The sequence below is a fragment of the Lissotriton helveticus genome, chromosome 10 (genome assembly GCF_964261635.1).
Source record: "Lissotriton helveticus chromosome 10, aLisHel1.1, whole genome shotgun sequence".
Classification (NCBI taxonomy): Eukaryota; Metazoa; Chordata; class Amphibia; order Caudata; family Salamandridae; genus Lissotriton; species Lissotriton helveticus.
Genome location: NC_136071.1, coordinates 47683757 through 47703297, shown reverse-complemented (window position 1 = coordinate 47703297; position 19541 = coordinate 47683757). Strand labels below are relative to the sequence as shown.

The following is a 19541-nucleotide window of genomic DNA, read 5'->3' as shown; positions in this document are numbered from 1 at the left end:
TGTTTTAAATATTGGAGTGGAATACTTTTTGGAGGAGTTGTGTGTAACAAAATATTTACACTTAATTTGTATTTTTGTGGCTTGGGAAAGATTTAAAGATTTGATGTTCAAGAAGAGAAGGTGAGCCCGATCATCAATATGTGAATCGAGTGCAAGTCACTCTTTGGGTTGCCCAGGTGTCTATCTTAATAATACACAGTTACATTTTCGGTTTGCATGAAGAAAAGTTTTTTTGACTGAAATGTTTTATCGACTGTCCACAAAGGTGGTTCTTCTATATACAGAATAACCTCCCTGTAAAAGGCACTGTGGCTTCTAGTTTACATTTGAGATTTTCCTCTTTCCGATATGGATGTGTGATCTGAAAAAATTCTAATAATCATTTTAGGATTCATATTCACCAGGGTGTTTGGTGAAGGAAAGATAAGATTTACAAATAGGATCTTAGATTCTTTTTGTTTGTTTAATTATAGCCCTGATGAAGTCAGTGATGTAAGAATATCGTTTTCTGAAGACACACGTGTTACTTTATACTTGTTGGTGCTCAGGAAATTGTATTGAATTGTTTTAGGACTGGATGCTTTCAGTCCATATTTGTTGGCAATAGTGGCCTCAATCTTCCTTTGAAGCACCTAATTTAGGTATTGTTTATTCTAGTACAAGGAGGGAATCATTAATGAGTTTGCGAAAGCGTGCCACTCCTTTGATTTAAATTAACTAATAATTGCAGACGCCTTGGCCATTATCCTAGTTGCACGTGTATCCTCGAGCCAGAAGGCCAATGGCTACGTCATCAGTCAGCCTGCTCACGGATTGGCCATAAAAACACGGTACTAGCGCGTGACGGGCGGGGCTTCACAAGATGGCCTCCTCACCAGCAGGGAGTGAGATGGGGATGGCATGGTCGGAGCGTGTGCGCGCGCTAGTGCGCAGCATGAATTCCTTTCATCAGCCAGGTCTGTAACTGTTGAGGGGTGACGACAGAACGGTTTTTGTTCAGGCATTAGATCTTCGGATCTTCGACTCTGCGTACTTACAGCACTGTATTGTTTTGTTACACGTGTGACCAGGCGTTCCCCGCTTTGCCAGGATGGTCCCAGTTTTTAAGCAGCTGTCCCAGCAAAATTCAAGAAATTTAGCTCATGTCCCTGTTTTTAAAGAGGGTCGACTGAAAACGGTAGGAGGTATTTTTTGTGTTTTACAAAGCAGGGAAAGCTAGCAATTGTTTCAAGAAAGCAATTTAATTAACAGGCTAGCTACTGGGTTTAAAAAATGCATTTTAATTATGTATGTTCTTACTGCCTGTTCTGTAATTCTCTGCCGAGGAGCACTCTCATCGCTTGAAGTAAAATTTTAGTCCTTCGATTTTTGTGAAATGTCCCGGTTTTTGTCTTTAAAATTCTGGTCTTCCTAGTCTAACGTCACCTGGGTTGTAGTAGGATGACTGCTCAGAGCGCGAAATTCCAGCCAGGTGCCTTGTAATTAGTCCTCTTTCTGTGTCACTGGGTGTGCCAAGTTCTTCTTTTCCTTTTTCACTCAGTTTATCAAGCTCTCAGAAGCAGTGTTGCCAGATTGGGCTATTTCCCACTCAATTGGGCGACATTTTTCCCATTTGTGCGGGGAAAACCCATACCTGGCGGGCTGCTACTATTTGGGCGGGTTTAAGCCCATTGTGCGCAAAAATACTGCTGGGGCGGCGCCGACCATGAGGAGTCTGTTGTCAAGCGCTTGCTGGTGAATGAGCGCACTGCAAAGCTGGATTGGTGAGGTATGATTGGAGGAGGGAGGAGAGGTATGATTGGGAATATATGATATTACCACGATTACAAGTTCCACGCACGGCATTACCACGCGAATTTTAGTTCGCAAGTGGCTTTACCACGCTGGAATTTGCAACGAAGGATTATACCACGCATTTTAAAGTCCTTTAAGCACAAACGATAAAGATTAATTTCTTACCTGACACCTTCCTGTCTTTCACCAGCAGCCCATACTTCAATTCACCATCGAAACAAGCGTCAAAACACGTCTACCAAAACTAAAAAAGGACTGCTATTTTCACGTAAACGGCACGTCTTTGGGGAGGCACTTTCCTTTTTCTTCGGTGGTACTGAAGTTTTTTTTTTTTTTAATTTAAGTAATCCGCTCCTTTGTTTGTTTTTTTGGGGGGAGACCCCCCCAGCCCCCCTCCGAGCCCCCCCCTGCCCCCCAAGCCCACGCCCCCTCCTGCCCCCCCAAGCCCACGCAGAACGACTTGAAGGAATACCACGTCTCCCCCCCCAGCCCATGGTAAAGACGTCGTGGAAGGCACCCTCGTTGTAAAGACGTTTGCGTGGTAAGTGTCACGTGGTAAACGTTATTAGTGGTAATGCCTTCGTGGTAAATGATGTTTCCCATGATTGGAGGAGGAAGGCGGTCATTGGTGAGGTATGATTGGATGAAAAGTATGATTGGAGGAGGGAGGAGGTCAGGACGGAGATGACCATGCCAGGTTGTGCATACAGTTCGTGTGACGTGACTAACTCTTGTCCCTCCAATGATGTCCGTATATGCTGCCTGCAGCCCTGCCCCTTGCCCTAGCCTTTGTATGGCACACAGCACGCCCACCCCAACCCCCACATGTGAGGCGGGCCGTGCCTGCCGCAGCAGCACATGTGTATTTTGTAAGTGCCATCGCAACTGGTCTTGCACATGAGCAGTGCTGCGCACCCTAGCCTAGTAGTGGAGTCAGCTACAGGTATGTGGATCCTAGGGCTGTCAATCTCGGGCGCGTCCCGGGTCTGGCTCCATCCTTCCCTGGCCTGTGTGCTGCTGTGGCCCTGCGGTAGCGTCCCGGCTCCATCTTTCCCTGCTACCCTTGGGAAATGGGTGGCACTGGCAGTTGACAGAGAAGTATGACCGGGAGACCGGGGCCCTTCAGTGAAGAAGTGAGTCCACAACAAGTGTGAGGTGTCTTGTGCAGAGGACGTAGACGACCAACGACAAGGTAGGAATGATCATCAAATGATATAAAGCGCAGCGCAGCACGTTGCCGCCATTAGCGTAGCACAAGGTGACGGCTTGATCAAGGTGGAGGTAATGGCACAGATAAGGATAGCACACTTTCCCAAACCTGACTCACACAACAAATCGCACAAAATTAGAGTCCCTGCTTTCTTCCTCCATTCGTAGGTATCCTCAGCCTGCCACAGTCCGTATATAAGCGATTTCCACTGCCTCGCTCCCTCCCCAGCACATTAGATCATTTTCTCTCCCCTCCCACTGTAGCAGCACCCCCTTGCAGGCAGCTAAGCACCTTCCCATCCTGCAGAGGATATATTAGGTGCCAATGCAATCTCAGGGGGCCCAGGAGATGGGGACTCTCCTGGCAATCAGGAAGGGGCGACCAAGCACAAACTCACTGCTGTGGTCGTACCGATTGGGACAGCTAAAAGTTGTGTGTTCCCCACACCGTCAAGCCTAGTGCACCACAAGCCAGAGAAGTCGTGTCGGAACGGATTGTTGTGCATAAATGAGTGAGTCACTTAGTGTGTGTGATGGGGCAAGGCCAGGTGACCTGGCGAGGCCACTTTTTCAGAACAAGTTTAAAGCAAAATGTGTTAAATCTCATAATGCACATGGTCATACATCATGTTATGCTTAATTGGTTGCAAACATTTTATGGTGTTAAGGCATCTACAGAGGTGCCCAGTAAATATCGGGGAATAATAATTGGTGAGAACTCTGGAGGTTAAAGTGTTTGTTTGAGAGATCTTTGTTTTGTGTAGTCCCAGATCTGAATCAAAGTAGTTTTGAAGGTTAATGTGTCTCCTACTAAGCACTTCATGTAATATGCAAATGACAGATTTATTTTTTAATGTAGCTAAGTTAGTGGGCTACTGCTTTGACCACATATCCTTTTGTTACTTGCAGTTTATAATTTTTAAGCCTCTTAATATTGCACAGTGTGCTATGTAGGGTATGTGACTGCTACATCTTTTAACCCTTACTGTGTCATGCAACACATCTTGTACAATGATTTACACACTTGCATGATTTTTTGTCAATGTGTATGGCAGAGCTTTCCAAACTCTGTGTCGGGACACGGTACTGTGTTGCCTGCCATGTCTGGGTGTGTCGCACAATGATGCATAGCTGCCAAGGTTTCAGATTGCCATCATGGTTCCCTCTATATTCAGCATGCACTTCAAAGGATTCTACTGCATTCAGTAAATTCTTCACGGGAGCCTCTTGAAGAACCGGGTTTTTCAGAACCCAGCGGCGTCAGGGACACGCCCGAAGTCTTCGAGTTCCCCTGTCCTGGCAAACAGAGACACGGAATACTTCTAGGTGGCATCAGAGATCAAATGTATTAGCTGCAGCTAGTAACAGTGAACCAAGCAATACAACACGGTGTACAACTCAGGAAACTGCCCAAATTCGTAGAGCAAAACACCACTTTTTATCGAGAATTTAGGCAATTACGAATGCACACCTATTGCGGCAAATTCTGACCAATAGAAACACATTTCTATACATTATCACATTCCAAAAAGCTCACTTTACATCGTACCAACCCCACAAGTTACTTATTAGGACTGCCCCAAATTCGATTACCAAAAGCCGGACAAACCCATAATTGAAAGCACTACCCATGTAATGAAAAGTCGTAAAGAAAGAAACAATTCAGATGTCAAGTAGGATAAGATATGTGCAAGAAACTAAAAGTTAACAATATCCTGAACATTGATTGCCTATTTCAGACAAGATCTTCTAAAGAAACTAGCTTTGTGGAAGGGTCAGTTTCAGGTGAAGGGGTCAGCATCTTGCAGTTCACTCGTAAGTCGAAAAGACCCACGCTAAATAGTTACATGGACAACGAGGCCCATGCAACTTCGTTCGTTCGTTTATCCCTATAGCCTACGTGAGGGCAACACAAAATGGCGTCGCAAACAACGTAAACAAAATGGAGTCCGGTCCCGTAAGCTACAGAACCTCACTCTGAAGTGCGGCTGATGGTGATGCTGCTGCGCTTCCAAATGCATTTCTAAAGACGTGTTTTTCGTCTTTAGAAATGCCAATGGGGGACGTTTAAATACCTACAGGGCGGTCATTAAACAGCAGGAGACAATTCCCAGAGCTTTCTCTGCAGCCCGAGTCCCGTTTGCCAAGTCCACAGACCTCTGGCTCCTCCACCTTTTGTTTTCTCCTCTGTCTGGCTGTGATGTCACACATGCTTGTCTGAGGCCTTACCAGTCCGATGCTTGTTGGTCTCATTTCAGCAGCCTCTGCTATTTTTGCTGGCCATTCACCACTGCAGTACTTGTTAAACTTTTCTGTACTAGACTTTTGGTTCTCATTTATAAAATGCAAATAAAATATTTGGAAACAACAAGGAGTAAGAGGCACAGCTTGAAGTCTGTGCTGATCTTGGAGGCTGGTGCTTTTTACCTGAAATATTAGCTTTGGAAAAAAGAAGACTAAAAGGGTAACCTGATTTAGTCCTTACTAGACCGTACCTCACCTGTAACATCAGTACTTTGAGAACCCCCGAACCCCTTTAGGTGGTTCAGGCTCGCTCGCTACACTCGCTATACTTCTTTTCTGTGTCGCGAAATGATGCATGTCTAGAAAGTGTGTCACCAACATGAAAATTATGGAAAGCTGTGGTGTATGGTATGTAAAGCACTCTGACACCCCGCATTAGGTTGAGTAACACTATAAAAGAAATAAAATTGAGTTATTTAAATTTTGTGTAAATACTTGGATAGACCAACACATCTGACATTCTTACATTTCTCCCACTATCTGTATATTGAATAGAATGTATATTGGCCTTATAAATTGTTTCTGATGACTATTTCTGCATAATTTCAGACTTGCTACTTTGGGCTGGTTTTTGGGCTGAAACTGGTTGCGTTGGGTTTAATTTGGGCTTATTCTCGAGCGGCTTTGGGCTTGGGATGGGTCTCAAAATCTGGCAACACTGCTCAGAAGTCCTCTTTCTATTTCAGCCTGTATACTAAGATCTTGTAAGAAGTCCTGCTATTTTACGGGGTGTACCAAAATCTTGTAAAACATCCTCTTTCTAATACAGCTGGTATATTAATTTTTAAAGGTATTTATTTATATAGCGCTGCTGCTTCTTCTCTTACAGTCCAAGGAGGGCAGACAGCAGCTGTATTTCCGTGGACGTTAGAAAGTGAAATTTCTAGTCTAACCCCCATCAGCATTCCTGCATAATTTTGTGAAAGGATAAAAAAAACCTCAAATATTTTAAACCAAAGGTAAAATGTGTTTTTGCCAGGTGCACCCAGTGGAAGAGTCAGCACAAGTAGTGCTGAAGCAGAGCCGAAGGACAAAGACTCCGTGGCCACCCGTTGATGCCCCAATGAGATAAACACAAGGTACCGCTGCACCTTGACGGAAACTGATTAATATATATTTTTCCTACCACTCCTTAAAATAAATTTCTTTTGAGGTTTACACACACAGAGACACCCACAGTCTCCTATCACCATTTGCACTCTAGGTCCTGAAGAAAGCCCACTTGACCCCCAGGGGCAAAATAAGGGCTGAAACATGTCGACCTTTTTAAGGACACTTTAAGTGCGGGAGATCCCTAATCAAATCTCAATTCGCACTGCATCTACCTTTTAATTGATACCTCGAATCCAGACCTATTAAACCTTCTCTCTGGCTGTACGAGTATTTTTAATTCACACCCTCATTTACCTCTATCTTACAGCTGAAAAGGTGTTGGACCCTTGACACCATGTATTACCTTCAGGAAACTTTACATGAACAATCAAAATACTAATAATATTTAAGCCAATAAAGAGAGTTGGTGGGTATTGTAAAGGGTTTTATTTTCTAGTCAAAAGTTAAGTTTCTCTGACCCTTTATTCATTAGTCAAATATCAATCAGGTTACAGAATTTGGAAAACAGGAAAAACAGAATTAATACAGAACATATTATAGGTTGCATACAAAGCATCCCATAACGGAAGGGAATTGGGCGTCAAATGTCAGTCAGAATTGTTTAAAGAGTCGAGGAAATATAATTCAAGAATGAATTATGCAAGACTAATCAATAATTAATAATTGGCAAAAATCTACCATGAAGAGAAATAAATGCATAAGACAAATCTTTTCAAAACTAATGAATTGTTCAAAGCATAAACTTAAAGTTTTAGCATCTAAATCTAAACCTTCTGCCCTGGTCTGTTCAATCTGCCTTTCTATCCTTCACAAGGAGCGAGACAGCCCGCCCTTCACAAGACCGCAGAAGAATGTGATCTGCCTTGCCAAAAATGACATGCAAGACTAGCCTATACCCCCCAACTCCCTCTATCTCTCGGACGCAATCTCCTCCCAGACTGCACCCACGACGTTCGCTTACCTAACCCATATGATGTCTGATTTCATCTGCTTCTTCTCCTCTCCTCCCTCTCAGACAGAGGCCCCTGGATTAAAGAGAAGCAAAGACGCCCCTAAGAGGTAATTCTTGGCTGACTATACTAATAATGTTGCTGTTTTCAGTAAAGCTTGCACCGTGATTGGTTAGCATACATGAGGGTCTCACCATCCTGTTCTCATTGGCAAATCCAGCCCATACCAGTTTTAACAAAGGAAGAGTTAATGCTTAATACAGTCTTATAGTTTCACCATCAATAATTATAAAAATATGCAACATTAAGGCAGAAAAATGTATCACTTCATGGCATAATAACAAGAATGCACAGTTCACTGTGGCCTCGACTCCTTTCTCCACTAGAGGCAAGCTGGTATAATCTTTGCTTGCGTCTCTCATTTCAGCACAATTCTCAGCCATGCTGGATTCTTAGGCAGCCATTTTATGGTGGGCCCATAAACTAAATAAACACAACAAAGTATTAATTTATGAAATGTAACCCATTATGTTTACCTCCCCCATACTAGTACCCATTATTAGTTATTACCTAGCAAAAGCTATTCGTTTAAAGCAGCTTTTCTATTATTTGTGCACAACATCCAAAAATGTGCAATTTACAACATAGCATAATCATGCACCAGTGCAAATTTTCCAAGCGCTCACAGTTAATACATACCCATAGCAACATGCTTTACTGTTTTAGATAGCTTTTCATGCAAAATGCGTTTTGCCCCGCGTGTAGTGTTGGTGCATGGTTAATTAATACACATTATAAGAAGATGTGTTATGAACTGAATATGCATTGTCTAAATATGCAACAAAGCAAAGTCTGTTAAAACAGGAACAGGGAGTGTAGATTACAAGGAAAATGAGCTGGGAAGAGAGAACACATTCCATGAATATCTTCAAAGTTAAAAAGGTCACTGAAATCACACGTTTTCTCTACACTGCAAAAACACATGTTAATTCAGCACAAGCATTTCAGACTGACTAGGCCTCATTTCATGTTTCATGTGCCATGTGTTTTTCACTTGCACCAAATCTGCGTCACTTTAAGTGCAGTCTGTCTGAAGCACAAAAATAAAGCAATGCCTGACTCCATGTGAAATCTAAGCTACATCATGGGCTCGATGTCATCAAACTGCTTGAAACTTAATGCAGGAAAAACGGAGGTTATCATATTTGGTAATATCACAATTCTCTGGATGCCTGATTGGTGGTCAAATGTAATGGACACGCCTCTGGCCTCTACTGAGAAGGCCAAGATTCTGGGGGTGATTGTTGATTCTAATCTCTCTTTTGGTCACCAGATAAGCGGGGTTGTTTCAACCAGTTTTTACCTCCTCAGAATCTTGAGGAAAATAAAATTCCTCCTTCCTGAAGATAACCCGAGGACAGCAGTCAAAGCGCTCATTTTGTCACAACTGGATTACTGTAATAGTCTCTATTTGAACATCCAAAGAGACACTTGAATCGACTCCAGATCATACAAAATGCGGCAGCCAGGCTGCTAACGGACATACCCAGGTTTGTCTCTGCGAGAAAGGGACTTTGAGATCTTCATTGCTCCCTGTGAAACAATTTGCACAATTTAAGGCCCTTTGCACCGTTTTTAAGGCCCTAAAGGGCATTGGTCCTGCCTATCTGAGACAACGCATACAATGGTACATTCCTGGAAGAGCGTTGGCCTCTTCGGAAGCAAAACAAGTGATCGTTCCTCATGTCAAAAAAGCTAGTTGGGGTGGCGGGAGCTTTCCCACTGTGCCACAAAGGCTTGGAACAGCTTACCCTTGCACCTCAGAAATTCTTCCGACCTCCTCTCCTTCAGGAAGGGGCTGAAGACCTGGCTCTTCTCTTGAACGGTCCTATTATTTCTATAACCATGTAGGCAGCGCTCAGCGCCAGGACACCCTAGAGTAACTGTGCGCTCTAGAAGCTTTACTAACATAACATAACAATAGACATTTACAGGTTTATTGTTATTACTATACATTAAATCCTACAGGCAGGTATTTTGTTCCATAGAATCTCACTGATTACTGAAGTAGGCAAGGGGTTTGGTGTTGGTTACCCCAGTAGCAGACTGCAGGTTTAGGAAAGTTGCTCTGTTTCATTTTGTTTTGTATTGCACTCATATACCCCTCAAGTGTAGGTGGCAGCTTCTTTTCTGTTTGCTGCTTTTATTCTTTTAATTCATCTTCTACTTTGGTTTGCATGTGCAGTTTCCTGACTCTCTGGCTAGCCCACTCTTGTCAGACTTACAAGTACATTTGGAGGGATAGACCAATCTTCATGCATTTGGTCTGTAACACAAACTTTGCCCCTGTTCATTTTAAGGATTGGGCGTGCTCCTTGTTTACACTACTGCGTGATGCCCTTTGTACATGGTTGAATGCCCTAATTTTTAAGCTGAAACAGAAAGAAGATATGAATTAGGGGGCAGTGTTCTGCTTCTCCCATTAGCTGTCCTGTTGGAAACGGGACCCCCGGCTGGCCAGGGCTTTCGCCAAAGTCAGTCAGAGATCCCCATTCCCACGTCAGGGCAAGGGAGTTACACGCCAAGATAACCCCTGCTCACCCTCTAGGTAACGTGGCGCGAGCAGCAAGGCTAAACTTGGAGGCGATGTAAGTTAAGTATTTGCGCACGCACCCCAGCAACAACACCCAGGACCCACCACAAAGGAAACTCCACACAAGGTTATATAAAAAATAGCCTTTGTATTACACCAAAACACATTAGATAAAACACACACTTTACAATGTGCCAGAGGCACGGGCAGAATTTACAGGGGATATGTACAAGACAGGGCCACCTGGACCACTGTCAGGAATCAGTACTTTTTGAAGTAACACTTTTAGAAATAGCACTTAGAAGTTAGAATATAAAATTACTGTAGCACAAATTAGGACATAAAGTACACAACCAGTAACCACTGGTAACCAGGACCTCACTAGCACCACCTAAGTATCACAATACCTGTAGGGGTGTAAGCACATAACACATGATGCAATGCATAACATTCATTCAGAGGTGTAAGGGAGGAAAACACATGATGCATCAACAATACATTCAAAGGTGTAAAAACAAGGCACATGACGCATAAAAACACATTCAGAGGTGCAGAAAATGAACAATTGCGCCAAACTCACAGAAGTCACCACCTGTGACTGTCCCTAGGCCAACTGGCCTCTCTAGGGCTAGGACGCCCTGTGTCCAATGTCAGGGGGGGCCTAAACGTGGCAGCTGCCCACAAAGTGCTGGGCAGCTGTGAAGAACAATGATGGGGCCAACACGATGGGGGAGCCTCACTGGGCTCTCAAAACAAATACAATGCCCCCTGAGAGTCTCTCAGGACTCTAAAAAGAAATGTGCCCGTTGGAGTCCCTCCTCTGGGAACTCAAAAGAAACGACTGTGGCACCCCAGAGCCTCTCGGGGCGCTGAACACTGATTGCCCCCTCTAGAGCCCTCGTGGCTCTGAGTAACCACTGAGCCTCTCTGGGCTCGAAAACAAGAATGCAGCCCGAGTGGAGCCTCTCTGGGCTCAAGCGACCCTGCAATGCCCCCGGAGGTCGCGCTAATGAGAGGGGGCGGGGCGGACACCGGCAATGTGTCCCGACGCCCCCCTCTCCTCTTTCAAAGCACCAGCACTCACCGGGTTCTGGCGGGGGTCGTCCCTGGTGCTCCGGCTGCTCCTCAGGTGCCGCGGGTGGGGCTCCCCTCTTCTGGGGCCTCGCCGGCGGCCGCGCCTCTGCTGATTTACCCCGGGGCTCTCCCTTCACATGGGAGCCCCGGCAGGCAGCTTCCGGCTTCCTCTCTCTCCAGGCAGGTCCCGGGCCGGCAGCCAATCAGAGCGCGGCCCGGGGAACTACGTCACGGGGTGCCCCGTCAGCTTCCTGGCGTCCCGCTCGTCCCGCCCCCGGCCTGCCTGACTTCCGGCCGGGCGGCGGCGGCGATACTGGCCAAGAAAAATACGGCAAGGTGCGGGGCAATGCCGGGTGGGCACCGGCTGAACAAATAAAGCGCTTCCAGCGCTAGTTGAGTAAAATAAAGCGCTCCCTGCGCTAAATGCAAAATAAAGCGCTCTTAAGCGCTAGAAGGGGAAAGAAAAGCGCTCCCAGCGCTATCAATCAAATGCAGCGCCCCCAGGCGCTATAGGACAACAAAGTCCGGCAAAAGTCCTTTGTAGGCAGGCAGGGGGGGGCAAGGCTGGGCCCAGAGCCAGCTCACTGGTTCTCCAGGCAGGGAGACAGTCCAAGTGGCGGTCCTCCTGGCCCCAGCAACAGCAGCAGCCCCCTCAGGATCCTGGAAGAGAACAACTTCTGTGGGGACACAGCCCCATTTTTATACAGTAAATCCTTTGTCTGTAGGTGCAGGGTGGGGGCAGAACCAGTCACAGCTGGTCTGTGAGCACTGCTGATGGGCTCAACCACCCTCTCTATTCACTGGCAGGGCTAGGGTCGTTAGACGCACCACAGGGGGGCGGAGCCAGCATTGTCAGGGGAAAACCCAGCCTCATTCAGGACACAGGTACACTCCTCCCCAGCCATCAGCATGCTAATCTCCCACTCACCACCGGGCAGACCCATCCAGACTTCCTGGAGCCTGGCATGCCAGCCAGCTCCAGCCAATCACGCTCCAGCACCCTCACTGCACACACACAGCCATGTCTAGAAGTGGGACTTCCCCACTAGACACATACATGCCGCATACACCATATCGCAGCATTCACTCCCACGAGTTCATACATACCAAACTCGAGCCTGCACTCCCCACGCATCAGGAACTACCAGGGACACACACATTCCCCATGCATTCCTATGGGAGGGCAGGCCTACCTGACTCCACGCACTCAGAGTGCGCACGCACTTTCCACTGTGACACAGTGAAAGTGCGCAGAACCCAAAAATCACCATCACCAATTCACCATTTAAAGCAAAAAGTCTAGGGGTGAACCTGCCCTAAGGGCCAAGTCCAACATGTCCTCTTAACGATATTACAGGACAATTTTTGGCTCATGTTCATTTGTGTTGCCTTGTTAGTGCCCACAACATGCAAGGAACGCTGGCCCCTAACTATGACTCTGTTAACGGGCCACCAAGGGTTGCTTTTGAAAATCCTGATAAGAGTTCCAATTCTGGGGAGGAGCTACGACAGCAAGCAAGATGGCCGCATAGTCTCCCGGCTCCGCTGACCTCCGTCTTGCGCTCCAAGATCCTGTCACTTATCCTGATTTCCTGCCCCGGATCTGTGTGTGTGAACTAATCCGCACTCCGATGGTGTGATCCCGGGGTTTTTCTGACATTGTGGAGCTGAGTAACGTCGAGGACCGATTTGTGGCCTAACCCAGTCTGAAAGCCTGGGTCTCGAGTGCTAGCTTAGCCGGGTCTGAGTTGAACAACAGCGGACTGTTGAGGGCGGCAGGATCCGGTCTCTGGAACTTTCGGAAATTTTTGGATTGCTTTGCTATCATCTGCAGCCTGGTGTTGTGTTGGAGGTGAGGAGACGAGTGACGCACGGTGCGGTGTCGCGGGAGTCCCTGACCAGGAGGCCCGGCACTTGCATCGCCGGCGCACCTGGGTTGGAGTCTCGTCGCGTACTAATGCATACTGACGGTTGGTCCCTCACCGCACAGTCCTGCTCCTGCTGATCTCACCCCGGAGAAGGCGCCTCTCCGTGGGGACCATTATGCCTGAGGAAATGTGGAACCAGGCGGAGCAGGCCCAAAGGGGCCCGTCATTGTGGGAGGTGCTGGCGGCCCTGGAGGCACTTCAGGCGACTGTGGCAGCTCAGACCTGTGGCCTGTTGTCGGCGGCAGATGGACTTAAAGGACTGAGACCGGATCCTGTCTCTATGCCCGAGACCCGGCAGCCAGCTTGCCTCTTGATCGACGCCCCAGTGGCGCAATTAGACCCAGTGCTGGAAGCTGTGCCTGCCCCTACAGAAGTGGATCTCCTTGAATGGGCTGTGATCGGTGACTTAACTAATTTTTTGGAATCCCCGGTTTTGCAGCTGTCGGAACATCCAACTGCTGTCCCTATCCTGGAACCTTTTAATTGGTACTGTGCACTGTTTTGGATTGTGTCGAACCCCCTCCCCAGTCGGTATATCAAGATGGCGGATGTGATAAGGCCTGGCTTCGGAGACGGGGAGGGACATCGTCAATACCAGCTGCTTACTTTGGGATCTATTGTTCTTCTTCCATCTACTGAACTATGCTCCGACCACTTCTATGTATCTTTTGACATTTTGATGATGGGGCTTTATTCGTCTGAGGGACTCGGCGAATTCGATCGACGGGGCCAAGGCTGAGACTGTTGTTTGGGTTGTTCATTGTGGTCTTATCGGTAACGGGACTGCTTTATTAGCTTAACGGAGTCCGGGGCAGGGCTGGTGGTTCCCCCCGGGATGTTTTTTCAGTTTGGACTATTCAGATGTGACAGTTTCGGGGGGACCCTTTGTTAGGGCGGGGGAGAGGGACCGGGAGCACGTAGAAGATAGCCCTCCTCCATTTCCCCTCTTTGGGTGGGGTTTAATTTCTTTCTGTCTTTCTCTGGGCCTTTCTATATTTCGGGTCTCAGTTCTTGGGCGACAGGCACGCTACTGGGGGGTAGGCCGTAGTCATCTGCAGGGGTGCAGGGTGGGGGGTTGGGGGATGGGTGTTTTGTTTTCGTTTTATTTCTATGGCCCTTTTTTTCTTCTTATCTTTCTTTGCCCTTTTCTTTTCTTCCTTTCCGGGTCAGTGTAATGGGTTCAATTTTATGGCCATCTCTGCTGTTTCATATGTGCCTCAATTCTCGCGATGTTTCAGTGCTACTGGGCGGGCACTCAGCTGGCGTGAACTGTATTTGTACGCTCGCTTACCATTAATAATATGTTTTAACGCCGCTGACTTACACGAAGATGATTTAACTGTCGACATATGCTATTTCGCCCCCCCCCATTTTTTCGCAACTTGAGATATTGTATGGCACCTGATCCTTCTATCTTATATTATAAAATGGAACCTTTTTATCCTGTTACCAACTTGATATGTTTACAACCAGTACGTATATTGGACGTGGCGAATATGCTCCCCGGGATGCTGAGTCTGGGTTTTGATTGTTTTATTGTGTTGCAACTGCTTAACGGCCGGCCCTAGGGGTTGTAGGCCCGTGTTTGTACTTGGTTGAAATGTCAAATAAAGGTTTTCCAAAAAAAAAAAAAAAGAGTTCCAATTCTATCAAAAAAATTGTGAATCCCAAGTCTGATAGACCTGCTTGGCGACACTGCTTTTTCACTCCGCTTTGGGGTTCCATGACTTTGTGGACTCTGTGAGTACTGTGGAATCTTAGATCAGTTGTTGCTGACAAATTAGAGCCTGAATATGGGTGGTACAGTGCGTCACAATTACTGGCTTTAATCCTGGTTTGGGCAGTGTGGTTTCTACACACCTTGTCCAACACCCTTTGACCCTACTGGCAAATGTTGAGTCCCTGGTCAGGTCTTCGGGAAATATTCTTCAATGTGCTCCTTCCAACATGGTGGTAGGACATTTGCTGAAAATGCATTTCTGGTCAGCGTGTTATTTCAGTACGGGCTAGTTGGCATTTTTTTAAAGGAAGCAAATCCTCTAGGTGGGGGGTGTTTCTAACAAACAAAAAAATCAATGTTCTTAATGTTTTTCCGTCTGTTTTTTACCACCATTTTTTTCATATAAGCCACATACAGGAAACAAGCATTTGCAATGCAATAGGTCTCGCATTACTGATAGTTTGAGGTGTTGGCGTTGCAAATTATAATGCAATGCCAATAGCTCATACTTTCAGTAATACGAGACCTAGTGAATTGCAAATGCTTGCGGAGTGAGCCAGGAACTAGCATTGTATGTCTCAGTGCAGTACCGCAAGCTGCTCTTTGAGGTCCCTAGTGAGCAAGGCACCAGCGTTGTATGTCTTGATGCAGTACCACAAGCTGCTCCTAGAGGTCCCTAGTGAGCAAGGCACCAGCACTGCGGACCTCTTTTGGTCACATATGGGACTGCACCCTGCAGACGATATGGTAAATCCATCCTACCCAGAATGCATTGCATGCAAGACAGTATTACGAGTACATTCAAATAGCCGTGTCCATATATACAAATATTTGCTTCGGAATGTGACTAAAGAATTATTACATAAATTTCGGATTAGTTTGTACTCTAGTGACCAAAGTAAACACTGCCAGCCTAGCTTAGGACCAAGTGTGTGTCTTGCCTGAAGCCTTTTAAGAAAATAGTGCCTTAAGACTGTAATTAAAACCTAGGGAGTAACAGCACATGTAACAGGGGGTGTCCTCATGGGAGATTACAAGAAGAGACCAGGCAGTACTAAGGAGGAACTACTAAGCCTATTGACCAATGAAAAGCCACAATTTACAAAGGACAGGGACAGGAGCCAATTCAAAAGATAGGCGTAAAGTGGGCGGAGCTGTATATACAGCATGTCTCGAAGAGATAGTGCAAGCGCTGCCTAGGCGAGACCTAAAAAGGAGTGCACTGGATAGGGCAGCTTTCCACAGCCACAGGATGTTTCCCACTGCTGAGCTTGCTGAGGCTCTGCCATTGGAAACCATGTGTTTTTTGTACTCTAAAAGGGGCGGGAAGGGATAAAGAGAAAGGAGGAATGGGGCATTTGCTATTTTTCAGCATATGTCTCATTACCATCTATCCCTAAATGACCTCTTTGGTCATTAAGGGGAGACTTAACTTAATTTAGTGTGATGTCAGGTTAATTTGATTGGTGGAAGGAGTAGTGATTGATGCAGTGGTGTGTGGACTTGCTACCTCCTCTTTGTACAAAATGGAAGAATGGCTGCTAAGGTTCCTACCAGACTGGAAATGAGCCTAGTTTGCATATATCTGTATTATGAAACGCAAGGTGACAAAACTCTGAAATAACGGTACGTTTTGCAGACAGTATTGAGTGTAATAATGTGATAATAGGATAATATTTTTCCTATAAACTCAGGGTCCTCTAAAGGGACATGCTCCACCTTCCTCGTGGATGGCCAGAATGTGGGGTCCATCCCAGCCGCTGTGGTGAAGGAGCTGTGTGGTTACCCTGAGGTTTTCACTGTGCATCAAGATTCCACCACAGATCCGCCATCGGTGGTGCTCAACACGAAGCTGTCATCCTACGATCTGCGCTCAGCAGCGGTCCACCAGGTTCTGGAGGACCTAAGAAGCAAGAACCTTTTTCAAACACTGAGAGAGTGGAGAGATGAGGTGAGCAGTGACAATGATAAGAGGCTGCCCATTTGTTCTTGTAAGAGCCATTCAGCCTTCCAATTCAAAAGGGATCAAAGCAGTTTTGTAAACTACCCAGGGGGGAATTCTTCTGCTTCCCAACAATACATCACTTGCAGTGCTTATCACAAGTAGCAACTGTGACGTTACCTGCTTTGCATATGCAGCAGCCTTGATTTCTAACTTTTGTTTTATTTTGGCCTCCTGAGCCTCCTTCAAATTTTTCCCAGCACAACGAGGTGTCGCCCTTTGCCAAAATTGTTCTTTTTCCACCAACATGAACAAGCATTGGCAAACCCAGTTGGTCTCACCTCTGGGACAGATTGGCTTTGCCAATGTTTTTTGTGTGATGCTGTACAGCATGGTTAAAAAAGAGGGAAAAAAGACTATGACTCGGCTGTCCATGTCAGTTTGTAGGCATGTGTGTTCCCACAAAATGACAGCCACTTTTATTTTTTATTTGCCGATCCAAGTTGGATTGGTAAAGGAAAACAAAGGGCGCAAACGCATTTTTTTCCTTTGATTAAAAGCGGGTAGGGGAGCAAAACGGGGTGGAAGCAACATGAGTGGTGGTAGCAACTCAAGGATTGCAGAATGGGGAATGCAAGTGGAGGGGAAGCGACACGCGGCATGGATGGTGTGGGAGCAATACAGAGGCCGTGAATGGAGGGCAGAGACAAGGAAAGGGGTGGGAGAGAGCAACGTGGAGCTGAGGGGAGAAGCAGACAGATAAGAAAGCATCCAGAGAGGAGAAGCACATGTGCTTGAGTACATCACGAAGCGGAACTGGGAGAAGAACACAGGCGAGAGAGAGCAATAAGGAGTGAGGGAAAGATGCTAACCAGGGAAACAGTTTGGAATGCCTGGACTCTGGTGGAGTGCTTAAGACAACAACAAAAAAGTCGTTCCCTATAAGTGAGCGAGCAGTAGAAGGATAAAGGATACAAGTACATTGGTGTATGCTCCATAGGAGGAACAGACAAAATATGGACAAGGCAACCTTTGAATAAGAAGAGTGACCGTAAAGCAGTCCAATGGTAAGCAATGGGTGGGCTGCAAGCCCCTTTATGTTCTTGGTATGCGTGCAAAGTCTTTCGCAGCTAGGCAGCTGCACTATGCAAGTCAAAAGCAGACCTCCTACTCTTACATCATAGGTATGGATGTTAGGTATTCCTCACCCCTTAGAGCAGTGATCTTCAAACATGTTAATTCCGCACCCCACCTCAGTTGGGGGAAAAAATCATCTGGCCCGCCCAGTATTTTTTGTAATTATTCTATTATATTGGTAATGTTTAGATATGTCTATTCTTATTTAAATATTGCAGGTAAGTTCTGTTATCGTTTTGAATATGCAATCAAATACATGAATGTAAAACCTACTATTCTGGTCAGACAGGCCTTACTAACATGTAAAAGTATTTGGAGTCCCTTCCCTTTTGACACATACTCCCAGCTAGGATATAAAAAGCAAAATGTGTTGGTAATGGCCCATTACAGAGCAGCTTATTGTCACAACTTGTTTTCTGCTTAATACAAAGCACTGTTGCCAGCATAATGCTTATTTTGGCCAGAGCCTAAGCCCCCCCCCCCACCCTGTATCACTGTTTGAAGACCCCTGCCTTAGAAGGAACATAATATTCAGAGAAATGAGCTTCCATAAAGACTATACCAAATAATGTCCACCAGGAGTTCATTTTATATCCCATCAGCTGAGAAAAACTAGTTGCTAGACTAAAGTAATGCGGCAATTCTCACATGTCCAATGTTTTGTGCAGGATGAACAGATCGGCAAGATCTGTGATGGTTCCTCGTCTCCTGGATATGGTCATTTTAGTTAGAAGAACTTCACAGGTGCTCAGACCAAAACTGAAGAAGGATTTGGGGAATTGAGAATTGTTAAGAAAGTAATACTCTGAGGTACTTACGTGTCTCCACCATGATGCCACATTGACTCCGTTGGTTAATAGTATAAAGCCTTGTTTTGGAAGTAAATAATTCATAAGGGCTCTTCCCACTTGCCATAGTGCCCCACTTACAGATAGGTGACATAAATGTAGTGTTGAAGGTTTTGGCATGGAGCCATAATATTACCTCCTAGCATTCTCTGCTGTCTCAGGTGCCTCGTACACAATTCTAAGTTTTCCGCTTTGTGGTATGTTTCTGGTATTGTGTTCTGGCTTATCTCTGCAGCATGCAAGGAGAGGTTCACCGGGTCTGTGAGCCCAGTTGCAGTGTCACAGGTAGGATAATGCAAAAACAATGACCAGGTGTGTTATATTGTATTCATGGATCCCAATATATCAAAGATATTAAGAAAGATATTATGGGCCAAGAAAATCCAGAAATATTGCAGATGAGTAGTAAACCCCTGTAGTCAGTTCAGATGCGTTTTAGAAGGAACACAGACATTTACCCAGGTCCCAAAGCCCAGGTGGAGGGAAGAGTATATTCACCAACAATCAGTGGTGTGCCTGCATGCCAGACAGAATTGCTTCTCTGCTTTGGGCCTGCTCTAACACCTTGTGTTCTCATCTGTCCTGCTAGTGCTACGAAGTGATGCCCCAATTCTCTGACCGTTCTCTAATGAACATGGAGCGCGCTGCGACCGGTGAGTCCATTCGGTTTCTCATCTTCTTTCTTCTCAAACTCCATTGGTTTATGTTACAGATCTGTTCACAATGCAGCACATGCAGACTTCTCTGGGTACTATTGAGGACGAAGAAAAAGGTACAGCAATATGATAATTAAAAAATAAAAATACAAGAACGCCGTTAGAATCATGGTTACAGCCAATCCCTTGTAATACTTCATTTGTCAGTTTTGGTGGTGCAAACAGAACTGTTTAAAACCAAGAACTTGTATTGTGTTTTAAAGACCAAGGCAC

General features: G+C 45.8%; 1 protein-coding gene across 4 annotated transcripts in view; it reads left to right on the top strand.

Annotated features, from left to right (window-relative positions):
- Positions 1 to 850: 850 nt before the first annotated feature.
- The window catches only part of LOC144785877 (uncharacterized), a 94399-nt gene continuing 75708 nt past the window's right edge, over positions 851 to 19541 (top strand). For all 4 annotated transcript variants that reach the window (XM_078664731.1, XM_078664732.1, XM_078664733.1 and 1 more), the window contains exons 1-3: positions 851 to 956; positions 16380 to 16636; positions 19202 to 19265. In XM_078664731.1, coding sequence (XP_078520857.1) covers positions 863 to 956; positions 16380 to 16636; positions 19202 to 19265 — 415 coding nt within the window. In that variant the 5' untranslated portion in view covers positions 851 to 862. The remainder of the gene's footprint in view (positions 957 to 16379; positions 16637 to 19201; positions 19266 to 19541) is intronic.